The following is a 24,303-nucleotide window of genomic DNA, read 5'->3' as shown; positions in this document are numbered from 1 at the left end:
ATCTATAAAATGGTGTAAAATAGTCCTATGTTTGAGAAATACAAATTATTAGATTTGTGGTTTTGAATAGGGCGCTCTCATTTTTCACTGGCTATTGTCAAACTCACGTCGTGTAGGTTGTTTGGTGGAAATAAAGATGTTGGCTTTGATATCGGATATCCTTTTCAGATATAAAGAAAAGACAGAAATTTTGGCGGTATGGTAAAGTTGGCGGGAAAAACATCTTTGTGCGAAAGGGATATATCCCTCTCTCTGAAAAGCCAACTACAAGCCAGTAGACATATCAGTTTATTTGTCTCTGCAGCATTGAGTAAAACCGAAGCACTCAGAATCCTTAGCCTGGGTTAATAGGGCATATCGCTCACCAATTATCTTAGACCCACATCAACAGCCCTGCCGCTACACTGCTGCTTTTGCAACCACAACCAATCATAATTTAAACAACCTCAAGCAATAGGCCTACTATGTGTAATCGAGAATGGTTACATCTTGATTGTGTTTAAATTGTTTGTGGAACACCTGGGTGGGAAAACATAAAACATCTTCCTCAGGTGTGGCCAGATAACAATATATAACCTGGTAATAGAATACATACACATTTCTATGCGTTGAAATGTGTGCAACAGGAATACTTTTTTTGGGACATACACTCCCCTCCATATGGATTTGGACAGTATTTGCTCTAGGGCTGTACCCAACTAAATACAATCTTGGTCGACCGAAAGTCATCTGTTCTTTCAACCAAACGATTGGTCAAATGTTTTTACTGTGTATTCTTCCATATTTAGACAAACTATGTGTTTTAATAAAATCAACTATATGCACTCAGCTTGTCTGATGCTTTAAGCTTACTGTTTGATGAAATAAGACAAATGACTCAAGAGGGAGCCAGAGATCTAGATAACCAGAAGAAGAAAAAAAAAACTTAACCTGACCCAAACATTCTCCTCCCGCTCCTGCTGGCCTTCGCAGACTCTGCCATTATGCTGCCAAAGTTGCTGGTAATAGGCTACACAAGGAGTCGTCAACCTTTCTCACATGGAATGCCAATTTTCTTACAATTTCTACCGATCTGTGGGCCAGTTATGGTTTTAATTTTAATTTAATTTATAATGACGTCTTCATATCTCAAAATCGTTGTCACGTGGTTGATAAAAAATTTGATCCAAATCTAAATGAAAATGATACATATCTAAAAGGTAACTTATATTGCCATTGCCAACTATGTAAAATTAGCCTACATAAAGCCAACAAATAAAAACATTGCAGCCTGCAGGTAGAAAATATCCAGATAAAAGTAAATATCCTAGAAATCACATTGACTACACATGGCCTGTCTGCAACGAACTTGAAACAACTATTAACTTGGGTCAGGCCAGAAGCTTGCACTAGCGAACTTGCGAGATTGAATACAATATTCTGGGCCCTCAGTTTCCCATGCCAGTGAGATTGGGACAGACACAGCTGTAGGCTATTTGCACAAGGGATAAGAAGCAGTGCTTAACTTGGGCAGGAGCTCACCGGAGCTGAGTACCGACACCTTAAATATTATACTGCTTGAGCTCCTGTTCCTCTTATAGAATATGCACTCAAAAGTATTGTGGAGCTCCTGCAACTAAATATAAAACAGTACCAGCACCCAAAATGAGTACCAGAACCTATTTCAGTGCAAGTCAAGCTCTGATAAGAAGTAATCAGGTAGGCCTATTTTATGACATTTCCACTGGATCAGAGCATGCCATTTTCCCTTTCACGCTGAGCACTGGAAAGATTTTTAAATATATTGAGAAACTATTTTCTCAATAGATTTAAAAACAAACTTTGTTTGCTTGCTGTTTGAGGTGAAGAAAACATTACTTTGAGAAGCTCCACAGCTTATTAGTGGTGGTGCATTAAGCCAATCAGAAATACTATCAGATCCCCAAATGGTCACATTAACATGCCTACATTTGTACGCAGGTGAGGTAGCCTATAGGCCTACTTCAAAGCGTAATCAGGTGCGCGTCCTTACTCAACATTGACAGGAGTGCTCCAAACAAAAGACAATGACTAAAATGAATTGACAAAACTTGTTAATGGAATGAAATAAACAAAATACGTGTTTCTCATACGTGTTGCATAGGTTGTGCACTCTGTCGAATTGGACACACTTTTTACAATGAGAATGGTAAAAGGAATAATTGTAACGGTCTTAAGACGACAGCATGTAGACGGGAAGTAAGTACAGGGTGATGATTTAATAATAAATATACATTTATATATAGCATCTGGACAAGAGAAACAAAACAACATCAATGCACACACCAGGATGAAACTGAGGAAGTGACAGATATAGGGGAGGCAATCAAAGACGTGATGGAGTCCAGGTGAGTCTGATGAAGCGCTGGTGCACGTAACGATGGTGACAGGTGTGCGTAATAATGAGCAGCCTGGCGACCTCGAGCGCCAGAGAGGGGAGTCGGAAGCAAACTTGACAGTACCCCCCCCCCCCCCCGAGGGCTTGAGGGGGCTATGAGGAGCCTGAGGAGCCGGGTGAGGCGTTGGAGCCTGACGAGCCAACTAAGGCTTGAGAGCCTCTCGAGCCAGCTGAGGCATCCCCGGTTGCTACAGCAGCGGCACCCGGACCCGACGTCACCAAAAAATAAATAAAATAAAAAAACTCCAAGATGCTTCCGATTGTGGTGTCTGCATTCTGTAATAGACTTGACGACAGACTCTGGGAGAAGCAATCAAGTACGGGGTGATAACTGAATAATAAATAGACTGAATAATAAATAGACATGAAACAAAGAAAAAACAGCATCTGGACAAAAGAAACAAAACAACATCAATGCAGACACGGGGAGGCAATCAAAGACGTGATAGAGTCCAGGTGAGTCCGATGAAGCGCTGGTGCGTGTAACAATGGTGACAGATGTGCGTAATGATGAGCAGTTTGGCGACCTCGAGCGCCAGAAAGGGGGAGCGGGAGCAGACGTGACAATAATAACATATTGAATACATTAATAGAAATTACCGTGACCAAAGAAACGTTGTAGGTTACAAACTATAGGAATCAACAGTACATGTACTACTGGTGATATACAGTACCAGTCAAAAGTTTGGACACACCTACTCATTCAAAGGTTTTCCTTTATTTAACTATTTTCAACACTGTAGAGTAATGGTGAAGACAAAACTATGAAAGAAGACATATGGAATCATGTAGTAACCAAAAAAGTGATAAACCAATCCATATATAGTTTAGATTTGCGATTCTTCAAAGTAGCCCCCCTTTGCCTTGATGACAGCTTTGCATACTCTTGGCATTCTCTCAACCAGCTTCACCTGGAATGCTTTTCCAATAGTCTTGAATGAGAACCCACATATGCTGAGCACTTGTTGGCTGCTTTTCCTTCACTCCGCGGTCCAACTCATCCCAAACCATCTCCATTGGGTTGAGGTCAGGTGACTCTGGAGGCCAGGTCATCTGATGGCCAACTACAACTACTTATTTCCCTCATTAAAATGCAAATCAATTTATAACATTTTTGACATGCGTTTTTCTGGATTTTTTGTTGTTATTCTGTCTCGCACTGTTCAAATAAACCTACCATTAAAATTATAGACTGATAATTTCTTTGTCAGTGGGCAAACGTACAAAATCAGCAGGGGATCAAATACTTTTTCCCCCTCACTGTGTGTGTGTGTGTGTGTGTATGTATATGTGTATATATATATATATATATATATATAAAAACTCAGCAAAAAAAAGAAACATCCTCTCACTGTCAACTGCGTTTATTTTCAGCAAACTTAACATGTGTAAATATTTGTATGAACATAACAAGATTCAACAACTGAGATAAACTGATTAAGTTCCACTGACATGTGACTAACAGAAATTGAATAATGTGTCCCTGAACAAAGGGGGGGCCAAATCCAAAGTAACAGTCAGTATCTGGTGTGGCTGCATTAAGTACTGTACCAGATTTGCCAGTTCTTGCTGTGAGATGTTACCCCACTCTTCCACCAAAGGCACCTGCAAGTTCCCAGACATTTCTGGGAGGGAATGGCCCTAGCCCTCACCCTCCGATCCAACAGGTCCCAGACGTGCTCAATGGGATTGAGATCGGGGCTCTTCATCTGGGCTCTTCGCTGGGCATGGCAGAACACTGACATTCCTGAAGTCCTCGAGCAACTGAAACAATCATGATGTGCTTGATATATTTTAGATTCAGTAGAAAAGTGGCTGACAAAAACAACATTATCTGCATTCAATGTTTTTGTCTTTCCCACAGATCTGAGAGATGGATCTCTTTTCACCAGATGCCTCATTCAATCTGAATGGTAGCCATCTTCACAGGGGTCAGGGCAAGGAAGAAAAACAAACAAAAGTGAAAACTTTGACTTGCTCTGCCCCTCAAGGGTACTAAAATATGCCCTTTGGAGCTTGGCGCTGCCCTGAGAGGTGCACACCAGAGCTGTTCTGAATAGTAAAGAATGGGCAGGCCTGGAAATGTCCAAAGACTTTGGCAGAGCCAACAAAAACTAACAAGAGCAGAACTATGCCAGCTGATTGTTAGTGCCACACACATCCATACTAAAATAAAGCCCTCAAGAGAGAAACTAAATGAAGCACATTCCCTCCTCTCAGTCCATACAAACATCCAAACAATGTATTGTCCGTCCATGAAACAGCAGAGGGGGCACAGTAAGACAAGTGTACTTTCCTCCTTCCTTTCTCCCTCTCCAGAGATCTGACCCAACATGCAGTAATGAATGAAAGGGTGTGCTACCCAGGAGCACAGTGGAGATGGCTGGGCTGATAAGAGATTCTGCTCTGCAGAACAGACAACTCTTTCGTTTTGCTTTTAAACTCCTCATTGTAAGCTCAGATTAGACAAAGCAAGGGCTTTGTGTAGAGACAGAGTAATACAGAGGGGTTGATAGTGTGTATGGTTCCATGATAGCCACAAGAGTAAACATCAGGAGGGAGGGAGGGGTGAAGGAAAGGAGGGAGAGGGAATGGGGACCCCTTCCTCTCAGCGCTCCTTGAATGGTGATTAATTGTCAACATTACGGCTGGGCGAAAATACCTAAAAATGACAGCTCAGCTTTTTTCAAACTTACGGCCAATTCACGACATATACAGTGCATTTGGAAAGTACTCAGACCCCTTGAATTGTTCCACATTTTGTTATGTTCTAGCCCACCTCTCGTTCTCCTTCTCTCTCACTCTCTGGAGAGAAATTGTTGGTTAAGGGCTTGTAAGTAAGCATTTCATGGTAAGGGCTACACCTGTTGTATTCCACGCATGTGACAAATAAAATTTGTTTTTATTTGATTTTGAAAGTATTACTGGCCCACTGATTTACACAGAAATGGCACATGCTAATAATGTTAATACTTCCACAGCCAAGCAGCTAATCTAATGAGTGTAGACGGGTAAAAGAAGCCGCCGCCATTTCCACTGAAAGAAATAGCTGATTTTCATGTTTACCACCAACATTGCAATGGAGGGAATAAAATAATGACAAACAAAAAAGTGCTTAATATTTCCAGGGATATTCAAATTTGATTTGGACAGTCAGATGAGGAAAAGGACAAACCCATCAGCCACTAGCATGGATGGAAAAGAGCAAGCTGTGGCATCCCAGATTACTGGCGCTGTGTCGGCCAGTCTGATCACCGCCACCACAAACACACACACGTTGTTGCTAGCTTCTGTGTGTCGCTTCACACCTTCACCGCCAGCATGTTCATGAGAGGCTCCAATGCATCAGGTTGTGAATCATCACGACTGAGCCAGTCTCAGCCCATCCCAGCAATGTCTACACACACACACATATCACACACACAAGGACACACACCCACACACACAGTGGGACAGGCACTTTGCAGGCTCTGAGAAGAGAGGCGAGTTGGTGTGATCCACAGAGGGAAACACAGGTTCACAACTCCGGCTGGTGAGGTAGGGGTCATGACCGCTCTGTGTGTTCTCAGGGCTCACAGCAAACCCTCTCACCAGACAGATAGACACAGAGAGGAGAGAGGGAGAGTCTGGCTCCCCTGAGGTCAGACCAGTGAGGCTCCTCTGTTCTGCCGCATTGTGTAGAGTGAGTGAGTGAGTGAGTGAGTGAGTGAGTGAGTGAGTGAGTGAGTGAGTGAGTGAGTGAGAGAGAGTGAGTGGAAGCACAGAGATTACTCAAACAACCACAGCTGGGAGCAGTTCTCACCAGGACAAGAGGCTTGACACACATTGAATAAGTATGTTTACACAGTAAACACTAATTGTATATAGGACAATCTACCTATTAGAATACATTTTCGCTAGCAAATAATTCTATTTGCACCAATTCTTTGTCTTAGTGTTTTGTGGTTAAATGAGACGCTAAAAAGTTTGTGAGAATGTGCTTTCTCCTATGCAAATTCAGTCCAAGGTTCTTCTACCCAACCAGTGGAATAGTGGCACTGTACCACCGTGTTACATGTAAACTTCTGCCATGTGACTTCTCCAAAAACAAATATTTCACTGTGAGAACTAGCCTACATACTATTTTGAACGTATGCAGTAAGCAACAAATATGAACACACTACTACTGCAGGTTACTACCAGGACACATCAGGGCTGGAATGGCTGCCCTTATGCCCTTCAGCTTCCACTCCCAGACCACTTCAGGCACAACCTGTCATAATAAAGTGTGTGTGTGTGTGTGTGAGTGTGAGTGAGTGAGTGAGTGAGTGAGTGAGTGAGTGAGTGAGTGAGTGAGTGAGTGAGTGAGTGAGTGAGTGAGTCAGTCAGTCAGTCAGTCAGTCAGTCAGTCAGTCAGTGAGTGAGTGAGTGAGTGAGTGAGTGAGTGAGTGAGTGAGTGAGTGAGTGAGTGAGTGAGTGAGTGAGAGAAAGGTCTCAGACTCAGGAGTTCAATCTCCCCGGCAAGAGTATGTATAAAGCACGTCTCTGTCCATCCACCACTGCTGCTGCAGAAAAAAATGGTCAGTCCTCCATGATGCAGTCCTCCATGATGCAGTCCTCCATGATGTGCTAGGCTCATTTCTGCATCGTTGCTCCTGCATATTCTATTTTTCACAGAAGTCATGTGAGGGAGCTCCATTTCTATCCTCCCTTTTTAAATGGGAAGATGGGATAGGCTTTCCTGTTCAGCCTTGGCGACCAAGGTGCAGGGCGCTGCTTTATTGTGTGCCAGAGGGCGTTAGGTGCTTAGATGCCGCGATGGGTGTTAACACAAAACAACACTGTGATTGCAGTGAACGTTTGCTCCAAACAGTGGGAACTGACGTGCAGGTGGAAGGCTGTTCTCTGCCTGGCTGGCTGCTTGTCATTTAGGTGGATGAGGGGGGAAACTAAGGGAACTATCTGGTTACACCAACTCAAACGCCTTCTAAGCTCTCATTTACAGGAAATGAATATCCCCAGAGCTTCCAGCATCAATCAAACCCTGTCCTGAACCATGCAATATTTCACATTATACAACCATCATCACAAAGAGAGGGCGTGCTCTATGAGGTCTGCAGCTTCTCAAGATGCTCCTTTTCAGATGTAACAAGCCCTTTCCATTATATTTTACAATAATCACCCATTTAACCAGCTCTATCAAATAATAAATATTTTATAAAGCCCTTTTTACTTCAGCGTAACTCAGCCTAAAACCCCAAACAGCAAGCAATGCAGATGTAGAAGCACGGTTGCTAGGAAAAACTCCCTAGAAAGGCAGGAACCTAGGAAGAAACCTAGAGAGGAAGCAGGCTCAGAGGGGTGGCCAGCCCTCTTCTGACTGTGCCAGGTGAAGATTATAAAAGAACATGGCCATTAAGGCCAGATTGTTCTTCAAGACCTTCAAACGTCTATACGTCTATAATCTTTGGTGAATATGTGAAAAGGGGAATCGAAAGACAAATGAATCCCTCATTTATCTCTTGTGACCAGCTAAGGCAATCTGAAACGTGGAAGCAGCATGGAAAAAGACGTGAAACTCCTGGTCTGAGAGGGCTGTATTCTTCTGTTAATAGGCCAAAGCTATTACACAGGACCATGGCAAGTATTATAGCCAAGCTAGCGTGTGTGTGTGTGTGTGTGTGTCTACGTGCGCCCACTCCCTCTATCCTCACCTGTAAGTTCGTGATGGATCAGCTTGGCGAAGTTGGGGTCGTCCCCCCACCAGAAGAGCCAGAGCTCCCTACGTCCGGGCCTCTGGCTCCGCCGCCACACACTCAGCACGTCCGCCTTGAGGCAGCGGCTGAAGCTGCACAGGATGGGGTCCTCCTCGGTCACCGGGAAGAGGATGGGTGCCGAGGTGGGGCCTTGCCACACGTACCGCTTCCATTTGATCCCCGTCAAGTCCGCCTGAGGGGAAGGAGGGAGAGAGAGAGAGTGTCAGCTTCTGCTACAATCACCAGTACTCAGCACCCAGCCAGTACTTGTGAGTACTAAAGAGCAAGCATTAATTCTCCTTTATGGAGCATCTGCCTCCTCAGCAGGAACACTTATGACAAGGAGACACAAAGGAAGACAGCCACAGGAAGAGAAAAACAGAGAGAGAGGGGAGAGAGAGAAAGAGAGAGGAGAGAGACAGAGATATAGAGGGAGGAGAGAGGGAAAACAGAAAGAGTCAGGAGAAAGAGACAACGATAGAGGCAGGGAGAAGAGAGAGATAGAGGGAGGAGAAAGAGCGATATAGAGGGAGGAGAGAGAGAGGGAGGAAAGAGAGAGAGAGAGGAGAGAGAGAGGGAGGAGAGATGAGAGAGAGAGGGAGGAGAGAGAGAGGGAGGAGAGAGAAGAGAGATGGAGGGAGGAAAGAGAGAGAGAGAGAAAGCGGGAGGAGAGAGATAAAGGAAGACAGAGAGGAGGATTGAGACAACAGAGACAGATGGTGATAGAAAAGGCTGCAATATAAACAGACAGAAACACGGCTGGAGAACGAAGCAGCACACACAAAAAAGCATGTTTGTTTTTGTTCCGACTGAAAGCACCTGAAGCTAAAATGCACACAATCTCAAGAAAAACAACATGAACAACGTGTTCAAAGCTCCATATAACTCCCTAATGCATGTAAATGGGCTCTCTGACCAACTTCATCTTTTTTAATGATGAGTGCTTTGGGGAGTGTGCCCACTGCTCTCTAATAACCAATGCTGTTTGGCTTTTATACAGAGTGAAAACACAACACAGAGAAACTCATAGGTCATAAATCACAGACAGCAGCAGCACAGGGTACTACAGGGTTATGAAGTGTTAAAGCAGAAACATTACGCTCCACTGCTACTGCTGCCTGCTTAGCCGTGCCGGCTGGCTGGCACTCATCAGACAGCAGGCCCTACGTACATACAACCAACCAGCGATCCCTGTGCTCATGTCCTACACTGATGCCATACACTGTCTCTCACACCACTAACACACCACTTACACTGCTGAATACATCATGCCTTCCAGTGTTTTAGGCTTACACTCTGTGCCCATGTCATACACTTACACACTGCAAAAGCCAACACTATCCCCACAACCTATGTTGCCTTGCAGTGCTTCTCTTGATGGAGCTGGCACTCCTGTCTATTCTTGCAGCACGGCAGACAGTTTAACAGATTTTCTTAAACTGGACCTACTGATTTTTTAGGCAAGTTATTTTGCGCTGCTAGGCAATATGTTCCAGTCGACCAACTGTCACTTTGTTAGAAGTAGACGATTTATTAATATTTTAGGGTAAAATGAAATCAATTGAAATGGTATGAGTATGACTGAGTAATTAAGCCTGGTTGTGTTATAGCTAGTCTTTAGCCTAGCCACGGATAAGCTGGGAGATGTGTTGTCAGCTGGAGCCAGGTTTTAGTTATCCATTCTAACATGGCAGCAAGGAAGGCCATACAGTGGCCACAGAACGCTACTGAAATCCTAATGCTAAAATTATCTCAGCAAAGAATTGCTCGTCTCATATACCAAATATGATGAGCAACTTTAACTACACTGAACAGGAGTATTACTGTCTGTAATAAAGCCCTTTTGTGGGGAAAAACACATTCTGATTGGCTGGGCCTGGCTCCCCAGTGGGTGGGCCTGGCTCCCCAGTAGGTGGGCCTATGGCTGTACCCCTGCCCAGTCATGTGAAATCAATAGATCAGGGCCTAATACATTTATTTCAATTGACTGATTTCCTTACATGAACTGTAACTCAGTAAAATCTTTGAAATTGTTGCAAATCAAATCAGGGTGTGTTTATATTTGTGTTCAGTATACATAAATTGAGAGATACCAATTATTGAAAGCTCATAGGCTGTTGAGTTTGTGGAACAATCTCAACAACAACAACAAAAAAATCACAAGATGACTACAAATATATTCCACACATGGCCAAAACAAAAAATGACTTTCCTCAACATTACTCTATCCCACGTGCCCCTAAATTAGTTTTTCAATACTAAGATATATTATGATGGGCTGCCACACCAACTCCCAGCCTCTTACATAACTGCCATGTTATCACGTATTATCAATTCATCAATCAACATCATAGGAAATATCTCACGTCAGGAATCTTGCTCAAGGGCATTCAAACGGTGTTCCAGACAAGACCCTATTCACACGCCAATGTTCAATTATCATATAGGCCTATAGCTTATAGCTTATTCCTTCCACAGTATAGTACTACTGCTGCAGTTTATGTTTCACTAACTCCCTCCATCAAGTCCTCTCTCTGGCAGACACAGTGGTGTGAGGAACTACCTGACACCTGCATCTTCCAGAGAAACATCTGTGCTGCACAGAAAGAAAGGGGATGGGGAAAAAAACTGAAGTGTGAAACCAGATCGTCCACACTTATAGAAACTGACTGTTTCTGAAACGGGCCATGCTTGGACAGTTTGCCTGCATACATCTCACTTGTTCTTCTACAGAAATTTATTTTCATCACACAATCCAGTCTTCTGATGACAGCTCTGATTTTTTGTCAATGTGGCTATCCAAACCCTTGGCTTGGCTGTTTTCCCTGTCAAAGATCAAGTTGAAGCTTTCGATACATAAACTAGGCTATTCTCTGAAAATACTAAGTGGCAATCTTCAAGAGGCAGATTGCACCGTCAAGGGTCTGTGTGTCTTCTGAGATCAATCAATCAATCCATCTTTTACAGTACATGTGAGTTACAGTCTGTATGCAGGATGAATGAGTGAGTGTCAGGGAAACCTGTGTGGTTCCTTCAAAATGACTAATGGCACAGCTGGCTGACTGTTAGTATTATGCTCAGGTATGTGGGAAACTGTATATGCAAAGTGTACCCCACCAAAAGGGCAAGAACCAGGGTGAAGTTAAGTTTCCCTTTTCAGATGGCAAGCCAAACCCCCCATAGCGGCGATAGGGGAATCTGAGGGCAAAGCCATTTGACAGACTCAGGAAGTTGACGTTAAATCGGCCTGGGATTTGAGGGTTATGACCCCTCCTTTCATCAGCTGCTCAGCTCTGCTCACCTTCCCTCTCACAGCTCAGAGCTCCAGGTCCCATTGTGGAGTATGCTTAGTGCCAACAGCTGCATATCCTTCCCTTGCTTTGGGGCGGCAGGTAGCCTGGCGGGTAGGAGCGTTGGGCCAGTAACCGAAAGGTTGCTGGATCAAATCTCTGAGCTGACAAGGTAAAAATCTGTTGTTCTGCCCCTGAGCAAGGTAGTTAACCCACTGTTCCCCGGGCGCCGATGACGTGGATGTGGATTAAGGCAGCCCCCCGCACCTCTCTGATTCAGAGGGGTTGGGTTAAATGCAGAAGACACATTTCAGTTGAAGGCATTCAGTTGTACAACTGACTAGGTATCCCCCTTTCCTTTTCCTTTCACTTCCTGACTTTCTCCCTCCCAGAGACAGGCAACAGGTGAAGTTGCACAAATCATTCCTGAGCAGATGGATAGACACCCCACCACCTCTACAAGAAACTCTCCGTCAAGGCCTCACCCTCCTGCGGCAACACATGAAACTAGTTAACAAGTGTCTGTTTGCATCTTGGAGAACTGGAGAGAAATGCAAATCCACTTGGTCTACTCTCTTGTCTCGCCCAGCCTTTCCTTCTGCACAGCATTTGTCACTGCTGCAGTGTTGGTTTTTGTTCTAATCCTGCCCAGCCCGGAAGGAGTTTGATGCCCGCTAAAAGGACTTTCTTCTACACAAGGTTGAGAACTTAAGACTGCCAGGAGACACTAGTCTAGCAGGGCAGTTGTGATGTGACTTTATTTATGAAAAGCATAATAACTCGTCTTCAAACTTTACCAAAATCAGCTTAACTTCAAATACAAACAGGAATTGTATATAAAACATTGTTATAAGACTCCTGAGAACTGTTTAAAGTTATGGTAAAAGTGCCACTGTTCACTGCATTCTTTTAGCTTAAACCACTAAGTCTGGTTAGTGTGCGAGTCAAACAGGACCGCGAACAGAAGCACTGGTATCATGCTTAGTCTCAGTATGCAGTAAAATGTCTCCCTGCTATTGCAATACAGCAGCCAGTCATTCACTACTAGCCTCACAGCTTCTCCTGTTCATTCAGCTCGACTGTCAAATGCTTTGGAAAAGGACAGTTCATGTCTATCAATGTCCAAAGTGTATCATTATTTATTCATTTAACGTTCATGATGGGGAATTGTTAGCATATGTCATGCAGTGCATATTGTACAGAAAAAATGCAATGCATTGGATACAAACCTATAGATAGTGCACTACTGAGAAGCCTCTAGAGTAGTAGTAGTGCCAGGGACAAGAGTGGACATATGAGCCTTTTCCTTCAGTCATAATAGTAGGCTATAACCAAAATCTATTAGGTACTGTCGGTTGTCTGTGATTATGATAGCTATATAATTCAATTGTTTTATGACTGACTAGCAACAGTGTCAATCAGCACTATGAGAACTATAACAGCTAAATAAATACACACAACAACTCTAACAATACTGTGAAATGCATTAATCTGTCATGAACAATGTATTCAACTTGACAACTTGCCAGACAGGAAGTGAGTCCTAAAGTCTATCATGCACTAACAATAGCCAAGAATACATTCTTGTTTATGAATATTTCAGCCCGTGCCTCCGTTAAGAATGCGCCAGCCAAGAGCATAAACAACAAATGATTGGCAAGCAAACCTGACTACTTCAAAGGGAAAGTACCGTACATGTAAGCCAGCGAATAGGATACGCTGTTTCAGTAACTAAGCTCTTCATTGGCTACTTTAAAGAAAACAATGTAGCAAGCAATGTATCTGAACAACTACACCAGCCCACTGACAAGAACAACATGATTAATTCATTGAACATGGGAGTTGAAATTAGAAGCCAATGTTCACAAGCCTTTACTTTGCATTCCATGACTGAATGTAAATGTATCTGTCATTTAGTTAACTTGCTCTTTGTGCAAATGTACGACATTGCAAGCTAGTTAGCAGACTAGCAAACTGATTGGGTTTATTTTTAGGTCACGTAAACATGCTGCACAATGCATTCGATAAAAAGCATAACGTTACTTCAACCAAGCAAACAACTAGAAGTGGAAAAACATGTATCATGCATGGTATTCAGTGTTGCTAGTTATATCTAGTTGGCTAAGATGTTTATCAACACACATTACATTAGTTGCACATTTATTGCCTAACACTCTCGGGGGTGGAATGTATTTAATATGATCAAACTGAACATTTATGATGGCAAACACATGCATGCAGCTGCAAGTGACAGATAACCTTATTATTTCTTAATCTTGCACAACTTCTCAGTATGCAAATAACCATTGCCTTGGTGAATGATGTTTGAATTGCAGTGCTAGAAGGGCCCTACGACTGTTTCCCACTGCTGTGGCTACCGTTTTTGCTCTCTTCAGCTAGTTAAAAATGGCTGCTTTTCCTTTAGTTTTAAATCTCTTACCAGACAGAATAGATTGGAATGGCAATCCTCCAAGCTGGCCCCGTTTGGTACAAAACAAGAACTCATCCTTTTACAGCGAGATCGAACATTCCATCATTTCAGTTCCGGGGAAAATAAATACCGATTTCCACTAGTATTTTGCAAGATGTATAAGCTAATCAACGAGAATTATTTTTACCAATCGGCTGGAGTATGTAATTCAACAACCCTTCGAAAGCTATTGTCCGCCCAAAAATAAAAGCAGTTAAAATATCGTCTTCGCAACCTCTCTGTCGACCTCTCAAATATACATGAAGTAAACAAATTAAAGGGAGCGAAAAATGCTTTAAAACAAAAAGAAAAGGAGAGTAAATAAGCAACTCTCCCCCTCCCCCTTAGCTTAAAACGGTCTTTGCTAAAAACGTCCCTCTACTCCTCCATCACCATCAAAATCGATCTAAAAACGAATAACATCCTTAAAAAACTTTCGAAAATTGGCATATGCCTATATTTTTACGGTCATTTTAACCATTATTTCGGTCTCTGTTCCTGCTGGTTTCCATTTGAATTCATGGATTCCTTTCTTTAATGGCGGCCACAGGGAGAACTCTGCCTCCCAAAGCCTATTGGCTCATTCATGGTCATGAGGGCTGTAATAACACTGTAACTGATGGGTATTGCCGCTAGGCGAGAGCAAGTGGCGCTACTGAGCAACCAGATTTTGTTACTAATGATCAAACCTAACTTGCCGACTTTCACAGTGCACCACCTAGTGCATACACAAAGAAATGTATCCATTCCTTGCATCAATATTTACATCATTCAACTGTGAGTGCCCTGCCCTTGCAACCCAATCAAAGCCCTAATTCGAGTACAAAACGTACACCTTGAATGTAGGCGGGGATACAATGTAACACTATTGTAACACCATTGTGAAGCTGTAGTAACACTGTAACAGTTGAAGCACATGAATAGATTTCAAGAGTTGCCCCAGGCCACACATGAAAGAACTAAACGTGACATGATCAAATTATTGTTGCATCTCTGTGTGAAGAAATTACTTTATTTATTTTTTTGCTGCCAATCCTTCAAGATGATTGAATACATTTGGTAATGATGAAGTATTCAGTCAATTTCAATTTACTGATGCAACCCAATAGTGACTACACTTTTTTTTTTAACTACTTTTTTTTCTTACAATAGATACTGAGCTCTACTCCTTCATTTGTATAAACATTTCAATTGGGCTAATAATTTTAGATGATTGAATGTAACGAATGCAAAGAATTCTAAGAAGCCACGTTGAAGCAATGCATTCAGCACAATTTGCCATTTTAACTGATCTAATAACCTATATAAAAAATGCTATGCAGCTCCAGCTGATAATGGCGTCACTTTGTCACACTGCCTGTGAGATCCTCAGTCAAAGTCATAGCCCATCCAGTGCATGGCCATGTGTTCATGCTTGCTGCTGTGATACTGTGCAGGCCAGTCTCCAAGGCCAGATAGTAGATCATGTGTTTCTCTGCCTTCATTAGTGATTCTGATCTAATCCTGACAAGTCCAACAGCTCCCATCATTATATCTATCTCCCACCAGACACCACTGATAATCTCTCTCTCTCCCTGCTCTTTTCTCTTTATCATCACTCCCACTAGATATGAGAAGCTATTGGGGAATGATTAAGTGTCTGTGTGATTGTTTTAAAGAAAAGCATTTGATGATAGACCTCATAAGCACAATTGTCCTAACATTGCAACTAACAGGAAATGCATATCTAATCTTCTGATGTTATTTCACTCTCTTACTTATCTTGTTAAATCTCTACTGACACAATGCCAAACTACAAGAACAACTGTGAAAATGAAAGTATAACATACAGTACCAGTTAAAAGTTTGGACAGACCTACTCATTCCAGGGTTTTTCTTTATTTTAATATTTTCTACATTGTAGAAAGTAGTGAAGACATCAAAACTATGAAATAACACATATGGAATCATGTAGTAACCAAAAAAGTGTTAAACAAATCAAAATATATTTTCTATTTGAGATTCTTCAAAATAGCCACCCTTTATGACAGCTTTGCACACTCTTGGCATTCTCTCAACCAGCTTCATGAGGTAGTTACTTGGAATGCGTTTCAATTAACAGGTGTGCCTTGTTAAAAATTCATTTGTGGAATTTCTTTCCTTCTTCATGTGTTTGAGCCAATCAGTTGTGTTGTGACAAGGTAGGGGGGTATACAGAAGATGGTAAAAGTCCATATTTATGGCAAGAACAGCTCAAATTTGCAAAGAGAAATGACAGTCCATCATTACTTTAAGACATGAATGTCAGTCAATGCGGAAAATGTCAAGAACTTTGAAAGTTCCTTCAAGTGCAGTTACAAAAACCATCCAGCACTATGATGAAATTGGCTCTCATGAGGACCGCCACAGGAAAGGAAGACCCAGAGTTACCTCTGCTGCAGAGGATAAGTTCATTAGAATTACCAGCCTCAGAAATCGGCAATTAACTGCTCCTCAGTTTGCACCTCACAGAGTTCAAGTAACAGACACGTCTCAACATCAACTGTTCAGAGGAGACTGCGTGAATCAGGCCTTCATGGTCGAATCCACTACTAAAGTACACCAATAAGAAGAAGAGACATTAGACATTAGACCGGTGGAAATCTGTCCTTTGGTCTGATGAGTCCAAATTGGAGATGTTTGGTTCCAACCGCTGTCTCTTTGTGATGGATGATCTCTGCATGTGTGGTTCCCACCGTGAAGCAGGGAGGAGGAGGTGTGATGGTGTGGGGGTGCTTTGCTGGTGAAACTGTCAGTGATTTATTTAGAAATCAAGGCACACTAAACCAGCATGGCTACCACAGCATTATGCAGCAATACACCATCCCATCTGGTTTGCGCTTAGTGGGACTATCATTTGTTTTTCAACAGGACAATGACCCAAAACACACCTCCAGGCTGTGTAAGAGCTATTTGACCAAGAAGGAGAGTGATGGAGTGCTGCGTCAGATGACCTGGCCTCCACAAATCACCCAACCTCAACCCATTTGAGATGGTTTGGGATGTGTTGGACCGTAGAGTGAAGGAAAAGTGCTCAGCATATATGGGAACTCCTTCAAGACTGTTGGAAAATCATTCCAGGTGACTACCTCGTGAATCTGGTTGAGAGAATGCAAAGCTGTCATCAAGGCAAAGGGTTTGAAGAATATAAAATATGAAATATATTTTGATTTGTTAAACACTTTTTTTTTGTTACTACATGATTCCATTTGTGTTATTTCATAGTGGTGATGTCTTCACTAATATTCTACAATATAGAAAATAGTACAAATAAAGAAAAACCCTTGAATGAGTAGGTGTGTCCAAACTTTTGACTGGTACTGTATATAATTAACATTTACATTTACGTCATTTAGCAGACGCTCTTATCCAGAGCGACTTACAAATTGGTGCATTCACCTTATGATATCCAGTGGAACAAGCACTTTACAATAGCACATCTATATCTTTTTTTGGGGGGAGGGGGGTGTTCGAGGGATTACTATATCCTATCCCAGGTATTCCTTCAAGAGGTGGGGTTTCAGGTGTCTCCGGAAGGTGGTGATTGACTCCGCTGTCCTGGCGTCGTGAGGGAGCTTGTTCCACCATTGGGGTGCCAGAGCAGCGAACAGTAAGGCAAGAGGGGGTGTGGTATATAGCCAATATACCACAGCTAAGGGCTGTTCTTAAGCACGATGCAACACAGAGTGCTAGGACACAGCTCTTAGACGTGGTATATTGGCCATATATCACAAACCCCCAAGGTGCCTTATTGCTATTATAAACTGGTTACCAACATAGTTAGAGCAGTAAAAATAAATGTTTTGTCATACCCATGGTATACGGTCTCATATACCACGGCTTTCAGCCAATCAGCATTAAGGGCTCGAACCACCCAGTTTATAACAAGTGGTTTGGCACTTAGGAGTTAGCCCACTGTTCTTGTACCATCTGATTCAATACTGTCTACAGGCCCTTCCTATCTGTCTGCAAAAAGGAACTGTGTTCAGCATGTGTCAAAAAGTGTTATTGTTCTGTGACTAAATCCTGTATAAAGAAAGTGAATAATACATCTGATATTTTGCCTGAGGTCATAACCTGCATTTAATGAAAACATGTGGTCAGATAAGACAGGAGAACAGCAACAAGAGGAGCAGGATATTGCACCAATCACTACTAAGTGAGTGACTGTGAGCTAAACAGTGAAGAGTGAATGGAATGCAAGATATCTGGAGGTCTTTAAATAGTCTGAATAGCTTGAGTGCGTCAAAGTAATGGGATTCATTGACATTCATTGTTGTCAAAGCAGCTGGAATTCAATTGTGCATTATTACCAAATTAACATTCAAACGTGTGTGTGGGGGGGGCAGTCAGTAGCATTGAGGGCCAGGCAGGGCAGGATTGGAAGGTCTATAGTTCAACAGCACAGCTCTTGTTTTCAGACTCTTGTTTACCAAGGGTAAGTGGTAATATCCTTGTCTTAGTTTCTACAATGGAGGAATGGCTTTAGTAATCAAGGGTCAACTGGGCCACCATGTTCAAATAAAGTACACACCTCTAGTCCCAACCCCCACACACACTCACACATGGTTTGCTAATTAACATATGAACACAACTGCCTCAATTATACGTCTACTAAAACCACATGTACATTTTATAGCCTCTAACGTAGCCAGCAAATCTAGTATCAAGCCTGTGTTCATGTAGTGAATTTAGTCAACCGTATATCAGGCTCTTTTTTTAACCAACTCACATTATTTCAGCAGTGGAATTAAGATAAGAAGAAAGCCAACAATGCAAATACAATGTGTGTCCTGTCGACAGCCATGTTCTGAGAGAGCTGCAGGGTGAGTATTTCAAAGGCACAACTCTGGTCAACAAGGGAAACCAGTGAAAACCATAATTCTGGAGAGAGACCCAATAAAGCTAGTCTTTCTGGGAGTAATTGCAGGTCTGTCTGTTTTCAATGTGGTACGTCCTTGCAGGGAGGCAGTGGGCTGGACACAATGTAGAGCTGTACAGGGCCAGAGTCACTACTCCACCCCTCCATGTCCAACATGACAGAGCTGCTTTGTAAAGGGCCTGTGAGGCACAGATGGAGCCAGCTACTGGCTAAAGGGCCTCCTTTGAACTGTGTCAGATTGTGTCACTCACACAAAGGCAGTTGGGCAGAGAGAGCAGTGCTCTGCTCTTTCAGTTGAGTCAAAACCACGGCTGCCAGGGTCTTTGTAGTTTGAGAGAATAAAGTGGTTTGACAGCATCACTTGTTTTAAGACACGTTTGCAGATCTCTGAAGCCTCTGTGTAAGTGCATGCATGCACGTGTGGGTGTGCCTCTAGTCGGTTCTGTGTTATAGCAGCACCCCACTCTCCATGCAGCTGAAGAAAGAGGCCACTTGTATGGGCGCTGGAACACGCAGTGCCTGTGCAGGAACATTCTTGAGGCACAAATAAAGCCATGGTTATCCCTTTGTTGTGCTGCTGACTAGACAAGAGCTTTTCTGCAAGGCTGCCGCCCAGGAAAAAGACGACTTCGCGCATCCCCGCTGGTAAATGTTCTGACACACTTTTTCCCGCTGCAGTCTTTTAGCACAGACCCTCGTTGTTAGGATCCCTCTCAACTTCCCTTTCCCGCCCCCTCTTCCTTCTCTCTCTCTCTCTCTCTCTCTCTCTCTCTCTCTCTCTCTCTCTCTCTCTCTCTCTCTCTCTCTCTCTCTCTCTCTCTCTCTCTCTCTCTCTCTCTCTCTCTCTCTCTCTCTCTCTCTCTCTCTCTCTCTCTCTCTCTCTCTCTCTCTCTCTCTCTCTCTCTCTCTCTCTCTCACACACACTCGTTGTGAGCAGATGGAGGAAAGGAGTCTATATCTGGGATTTTTTCTCTCTCTCTCCTTAAGCAGCCTTCAGAAAACAGCATGGGATTAATACATTCAATATGAATTGTAAACTAATGCGATGAGCTCCCACACCTCCTTGGCTCCCTCTCTGCTGCAACTGGAAAGGAAGGGAGCACAGACTCTGTTCCTGAAACCACCCGGAAAGAATGAGATCATTGTTGAAATTAGGCCGTCAAGCACAGAAGTCAAATCAGTGAAAAACATGAACTAGACTGCTGTCAGACAGTCAGAAGAACCTGAGCTGTGTGAAGGACTGAGTGACAACATATCTGACATTCCTCTGTGACAGATACTTTGTCATTTTCTTCATTGTGGCACTTGTGAATGGTTAACACTAGATGAGAAAAACAAACACAACTATGAGAAACAATCAGGTTTGCACACACTGCAGTTTCCCCTGCATCTGATGCAGGGAGCAATTAGACCCAAACCAGGGGAGGGCCGGGGTAACACCCAAGGTTAGGTTAGGAAGGTGGGGTGGTGGTGTATAGCCTACCATGATGATGCCTTAATTGTTTAATTGGAAGCTGTCTCTCTCTAAGATGGAAAAGCATCAAGGCACCAGAGCATCAATGTGTTCCAGATGTGTCTTCTGCTGGTCTTCACAACTGATTGATAGGCAGTCATTTCCCCAGGCAGCAGGGCTCATACAGCTCTTCTAGACCCCCATGCTGGCAGAGAATTTACTTCTATACCATTGAGCTTCCTGCATGGAAGCTCATTACATTAGAAGTTCAAACACGGTAGAAGAAATGCAACACTTGCCGAAAAGGCTTGGATTAAACTTGGTGTGTTATGGTATGATTGATCTGTATCCAACTCCATATTTCAGAAAAACAGAACATTACAGTCGGGATTAAATAATGGTTGTTTGAATAGGAAGTGAACACGTGGAATGTTAAGAGCGGGTGAGTTGCAGAGTAGCATAATCAGTTCTGGTTCAGAAGTGATTCTTACGAGATGGCCCTGCTGGTGCTTCCCCTAACTGAGTCCAGGATGGTATTCATTAGGGCACACTATAGCAAAACGTTTTGCAACGGGACACAAAAAAAGTGTCTTTCTTATTTGACTCGTGCCGTGGCCTTAACTAACCAGCTACATGGTCCACGATGATCTTCCCACTCACAGACTATGCACCCTGCACTTTCATTCTATTCATACAGTACATCTCTACACTCATAGTTATAATGTAGCTTATAGTGTTTATAGTGTAGTCTGTAGTTTTTAGCTTTAGTGTTTATTGTGTACATTGTATGTGGAGTGTGTCAATTCTGTGCCTATATATTTTGTCCGTATATTCTGTTTATTATCTGTCTGTATATTATTTTTATTGCAGCAGCACCATTTCACAGAGTCAAATTCCTCTACATGCAAATGTATTTGGCGAATAAAGGTGATTTTGATTCAAGGAGGTCCCTCCCAGTTTCAGTCTGTTTTCTTCCATTTGGTGCTTAATGAATATGACCCAGCAGTCAGCCAGGGAGTGTGACTCACCCGGCACCCCCAGACAGGGATATCCCCATGGGGACTTGGAGGCCCTGGACTTCCAGGGCCTTCGGAAAGTATTCAAACCCCTTGACTTTTTCCACATTTTGTTACGTTACAAAACGCAACAAAATGTACCGCTCTGGATACTTTGAAGGCGTGTACCGCTCCGGGTAACGTTATGATTGAATAGTTTAGTCACTTCTCCTTTAACCCCTAGAAGTCTAAGCCCAATTTAGCATTCAATTTTGAATTTTAGGACCCCATAGGTATAAAAGAATATATTGTAAAATTATTTGATAAAATATTGAATTTGGCCTTTACTACTATAGCCCATAGAAACGCATTGAATAACAAATTCATAAATGTGACAGCCAGTCAAAAAATAAATAATAATCATAAGGTTTTGAAGTGTCTGTCCTATATGGACTCCTGAGTGGTGCAGTGGTCTAAGGAACTGCAATTCAGTGCAAGAGGCATCACCATAGTACCTGGTTCAAATCCAGGCTGTATAACATCCAGCCGTGATTGGGAGTCCCATAGGGCGGTGCACAATAAGCCCAGCGTCGTTGGAGTTTGGCCAGAGAAATATATAGGAGATATAAGAAACCTCAGGAAATATACATTGGGTGTAACATTATCTTTCCATGACATATCTTTCACCTGGATTCACCTGGTCAGTCTATGATCACTTATTGATGTCACAAGTTAAATCCACTTCAATCAGTGGGATAAAGAAGAATTTTTACGCCTTGAGACAATTGATTATGTACCATTCAGAGGGAGAAAGTGGAAGAAAAAATATTTAAGTGCCTTTGAACGGGGTATGGTAGTAGATGCCAGGCGCACCGGTTTGTGTCAAGAACTGCAGCACTGCTGGGCTTTTCACACTCAACAGTTTCCTCTGTGTATCAAGAATGGTCCACCACCCAAAGGAAATCCAGCCAACTTGACACAACTGTGGGAAGCATTGGAGTCAACATGGGCCAACATCCCTGTGGAACGCTTGTGACATCTTGTAGAGTCCATGCCCCAATGCATTGAGGCTGTTCTAATTACATACTTCCATAATTTTTTTAAAGCCAGTACAGGGTTACCTTCAGACGAGTCCTGTGACACTTGTGGGGGTCCGAGAACACCATCTTGTTCATGAGTCTCCCCTTTCCATAGTGGGGTCATATTAGTTTGTAGGCCAAACCTTACAGCCGTTTTCATGAGAAGACCGATTTTCGGCATGTCTCCTAGTCTGTCACACAGCACTTTAGATCTGCCACGTTCCACCGCAGATGCGGAAGGCCGAAATAGGCGGATGCAGTATATTGCGACGCAGCCGATAAAGATATCCCTACCTTAAACAGAAGGTTGAAATCAACTCTTGTAAAAAATGCAAAAAAATTACTTTGAGCGGGGGCGCAACTTTGGTTTTAGAAGTGGGGGGGACATTATATATACAGTTGAAGTCGGAAGTTTACATACACTTAGGTTGGAGTCATTAAAAATTGTTTTTCACCCACTCTACAAATTTCTTGTTAACAAACTATAGTTCTGGCAAGTCGGTTAGGACATCTACTTTGTGTATGACACAAGTCATTTTTACAACAATTGTTTACAGACAGATTATTTCACTTATAATTCACTGTATCACAATTCCAGTGGGTCAGAAGTTTACATACACTAAGTTGACTGTGCCTTTAAACAGCTTGGAAAATTACAGAAAATTATGTCATGGCTTTAGAAGCTTCCAATAGGCTAATTGACATCATTTGAGTCAATTGGAGGTGTACCTGTGGATGTATTTCAAGGCCTACCTTCAAACTCAGTGCCTCTCTGCTTGATATCATGGGAAGATCCAAAGAAATCAGCCAAGACCTCAGAAAAATAATTGTAGACCTCCACAAGTCTGGTTCATCCTTGGGAGCAATTTCCAAATGCCTGAAGGTACCACGTTCATCTGTACAAACAAAAGTATGCAAGTATAAACACCATGGGACCATGCAGCCGTCATAACACTCAGGAAGGAGACGCGTTATGTCTCCTAGAGATGAACGTACTTTGGTGCGAAAAGTGCAAATCAATCCCAGAACAACAGCAAAGGACCTTGTGAAGATGCTGGAGGAAACAGGTACAGAAGTATCTAAATCCACAGTAAAACAAGTCCTATATTGACATAACCTGAAAGGCCACTCAGCAAGGAAGAAGCCACAGCTCCAAAACCACCATAAAAACCCCAGACTACGGTTTGCAACTGCACATGGGGACAAAGATCGTACTTTTTGGAGAAATGTCCTTTGGTCTGATGAAACAAAAATAGAACTGTTTGGCCATAATGACCATCGTTATGTTTGGAGGAAAAAGGGGGAGGCTTGCAAGCCGAAGAACACCATCCCAACAGTGGCAGCATCATGTTGTGGGGGTGCTTTGCTGCAGGAGGGACTGGTACACTTCACAAAATAGATGGCATCATGAGGAAGAAAAATGATGTGGATATATTGAAGCAACATCTCAAGACATCAGTCAGGAAGTTAAAGCTTGGTCGCAAATGGGTCTTCCAAATGGACAATGACCCCAAGCATACTTGGCTTAAGGACAACAAAGTATTGGAGTGGCCATAACAAAATAAAATTTGTGGGCAGAACTGAAAAAGCGTGTGCGAGCAAGGAGGCCTACAAACCTGACTCAGTTACACCAGCTCTGTCTGGAGGTATGGGCCAAAATTCACCCAACTTATTGTGGGAAGCTTGTGGAAGGCTACCCGAAACGTTTAACCCAAGATAAACTATTTAAAGGCAATGCTACCAAATACTAATTGAGTGTATGTAAACTTCTGACCCACTGGGAATGTGATGAAAGAAATAAAAGCTGAAATAAATCATTCTCTCTACCATTATTCTGACATTTCACATTCTTTCAATAAAGTGGTGATCCTAACTGACCTAAGACAGGGAATTTTTACTAGGATTTAATGTCAGGAATTGTGAAAAGCTGAGTTTAAATGAATTTGGCTAAGGTGTATGTAAACT

General features: G+C 42.7%; 1 protein-coding gene across 2 annotated transcripts in view; it reads right to left on the bottom strand.

Annotated features, from left to right (window-relative positions):
* The window catches only part of LOC115154335 (mediator of RNA polymerase II transcription subunit 13-like), a 143,200-nt gene extending 128,719 nt beyond the window's left edge, over nt 1–14,481 (bottom strand). For both annotated transcript variants that reach the window (XM_029700461.1, XM_029700462.1), the window contains exons 1-2: nt 13,882–14,481; nt 8,110–8,344 (exon numbers count right to left, since the gene is read on the bottom strand). In XM_029700461.1, coding sequence (XP_029556321.1) covers nt 8,110–8,344; nt 13,882–13,947 — 301 coding nt within the window. In that variant the 5' untranslated portion in view covers nt 13,948–14,481. The remainder of the gene's footprint in view (nt 1–8,109; nt 8,345–13,881) is intronic.
* Between the last annotated feature and the right edge of the window lie 9,822 nt (nt 14,482–24,303).

This window comes from Salmo trutta, chromosome 19, assembly GCF_901001165.1.
Source record: "Salmo trutta chromosome 19, fSalTru1.1, whole genome shotgun sequence".
NCBI lineage: Eukaryota > Metazoa > Chordata > Actinopteri > Salmoniformes > Salmonidae > Salmo > Salmo trutta.
This window is presented reverse-complemented; position numbering and strand designations above follow the sequence as displayed.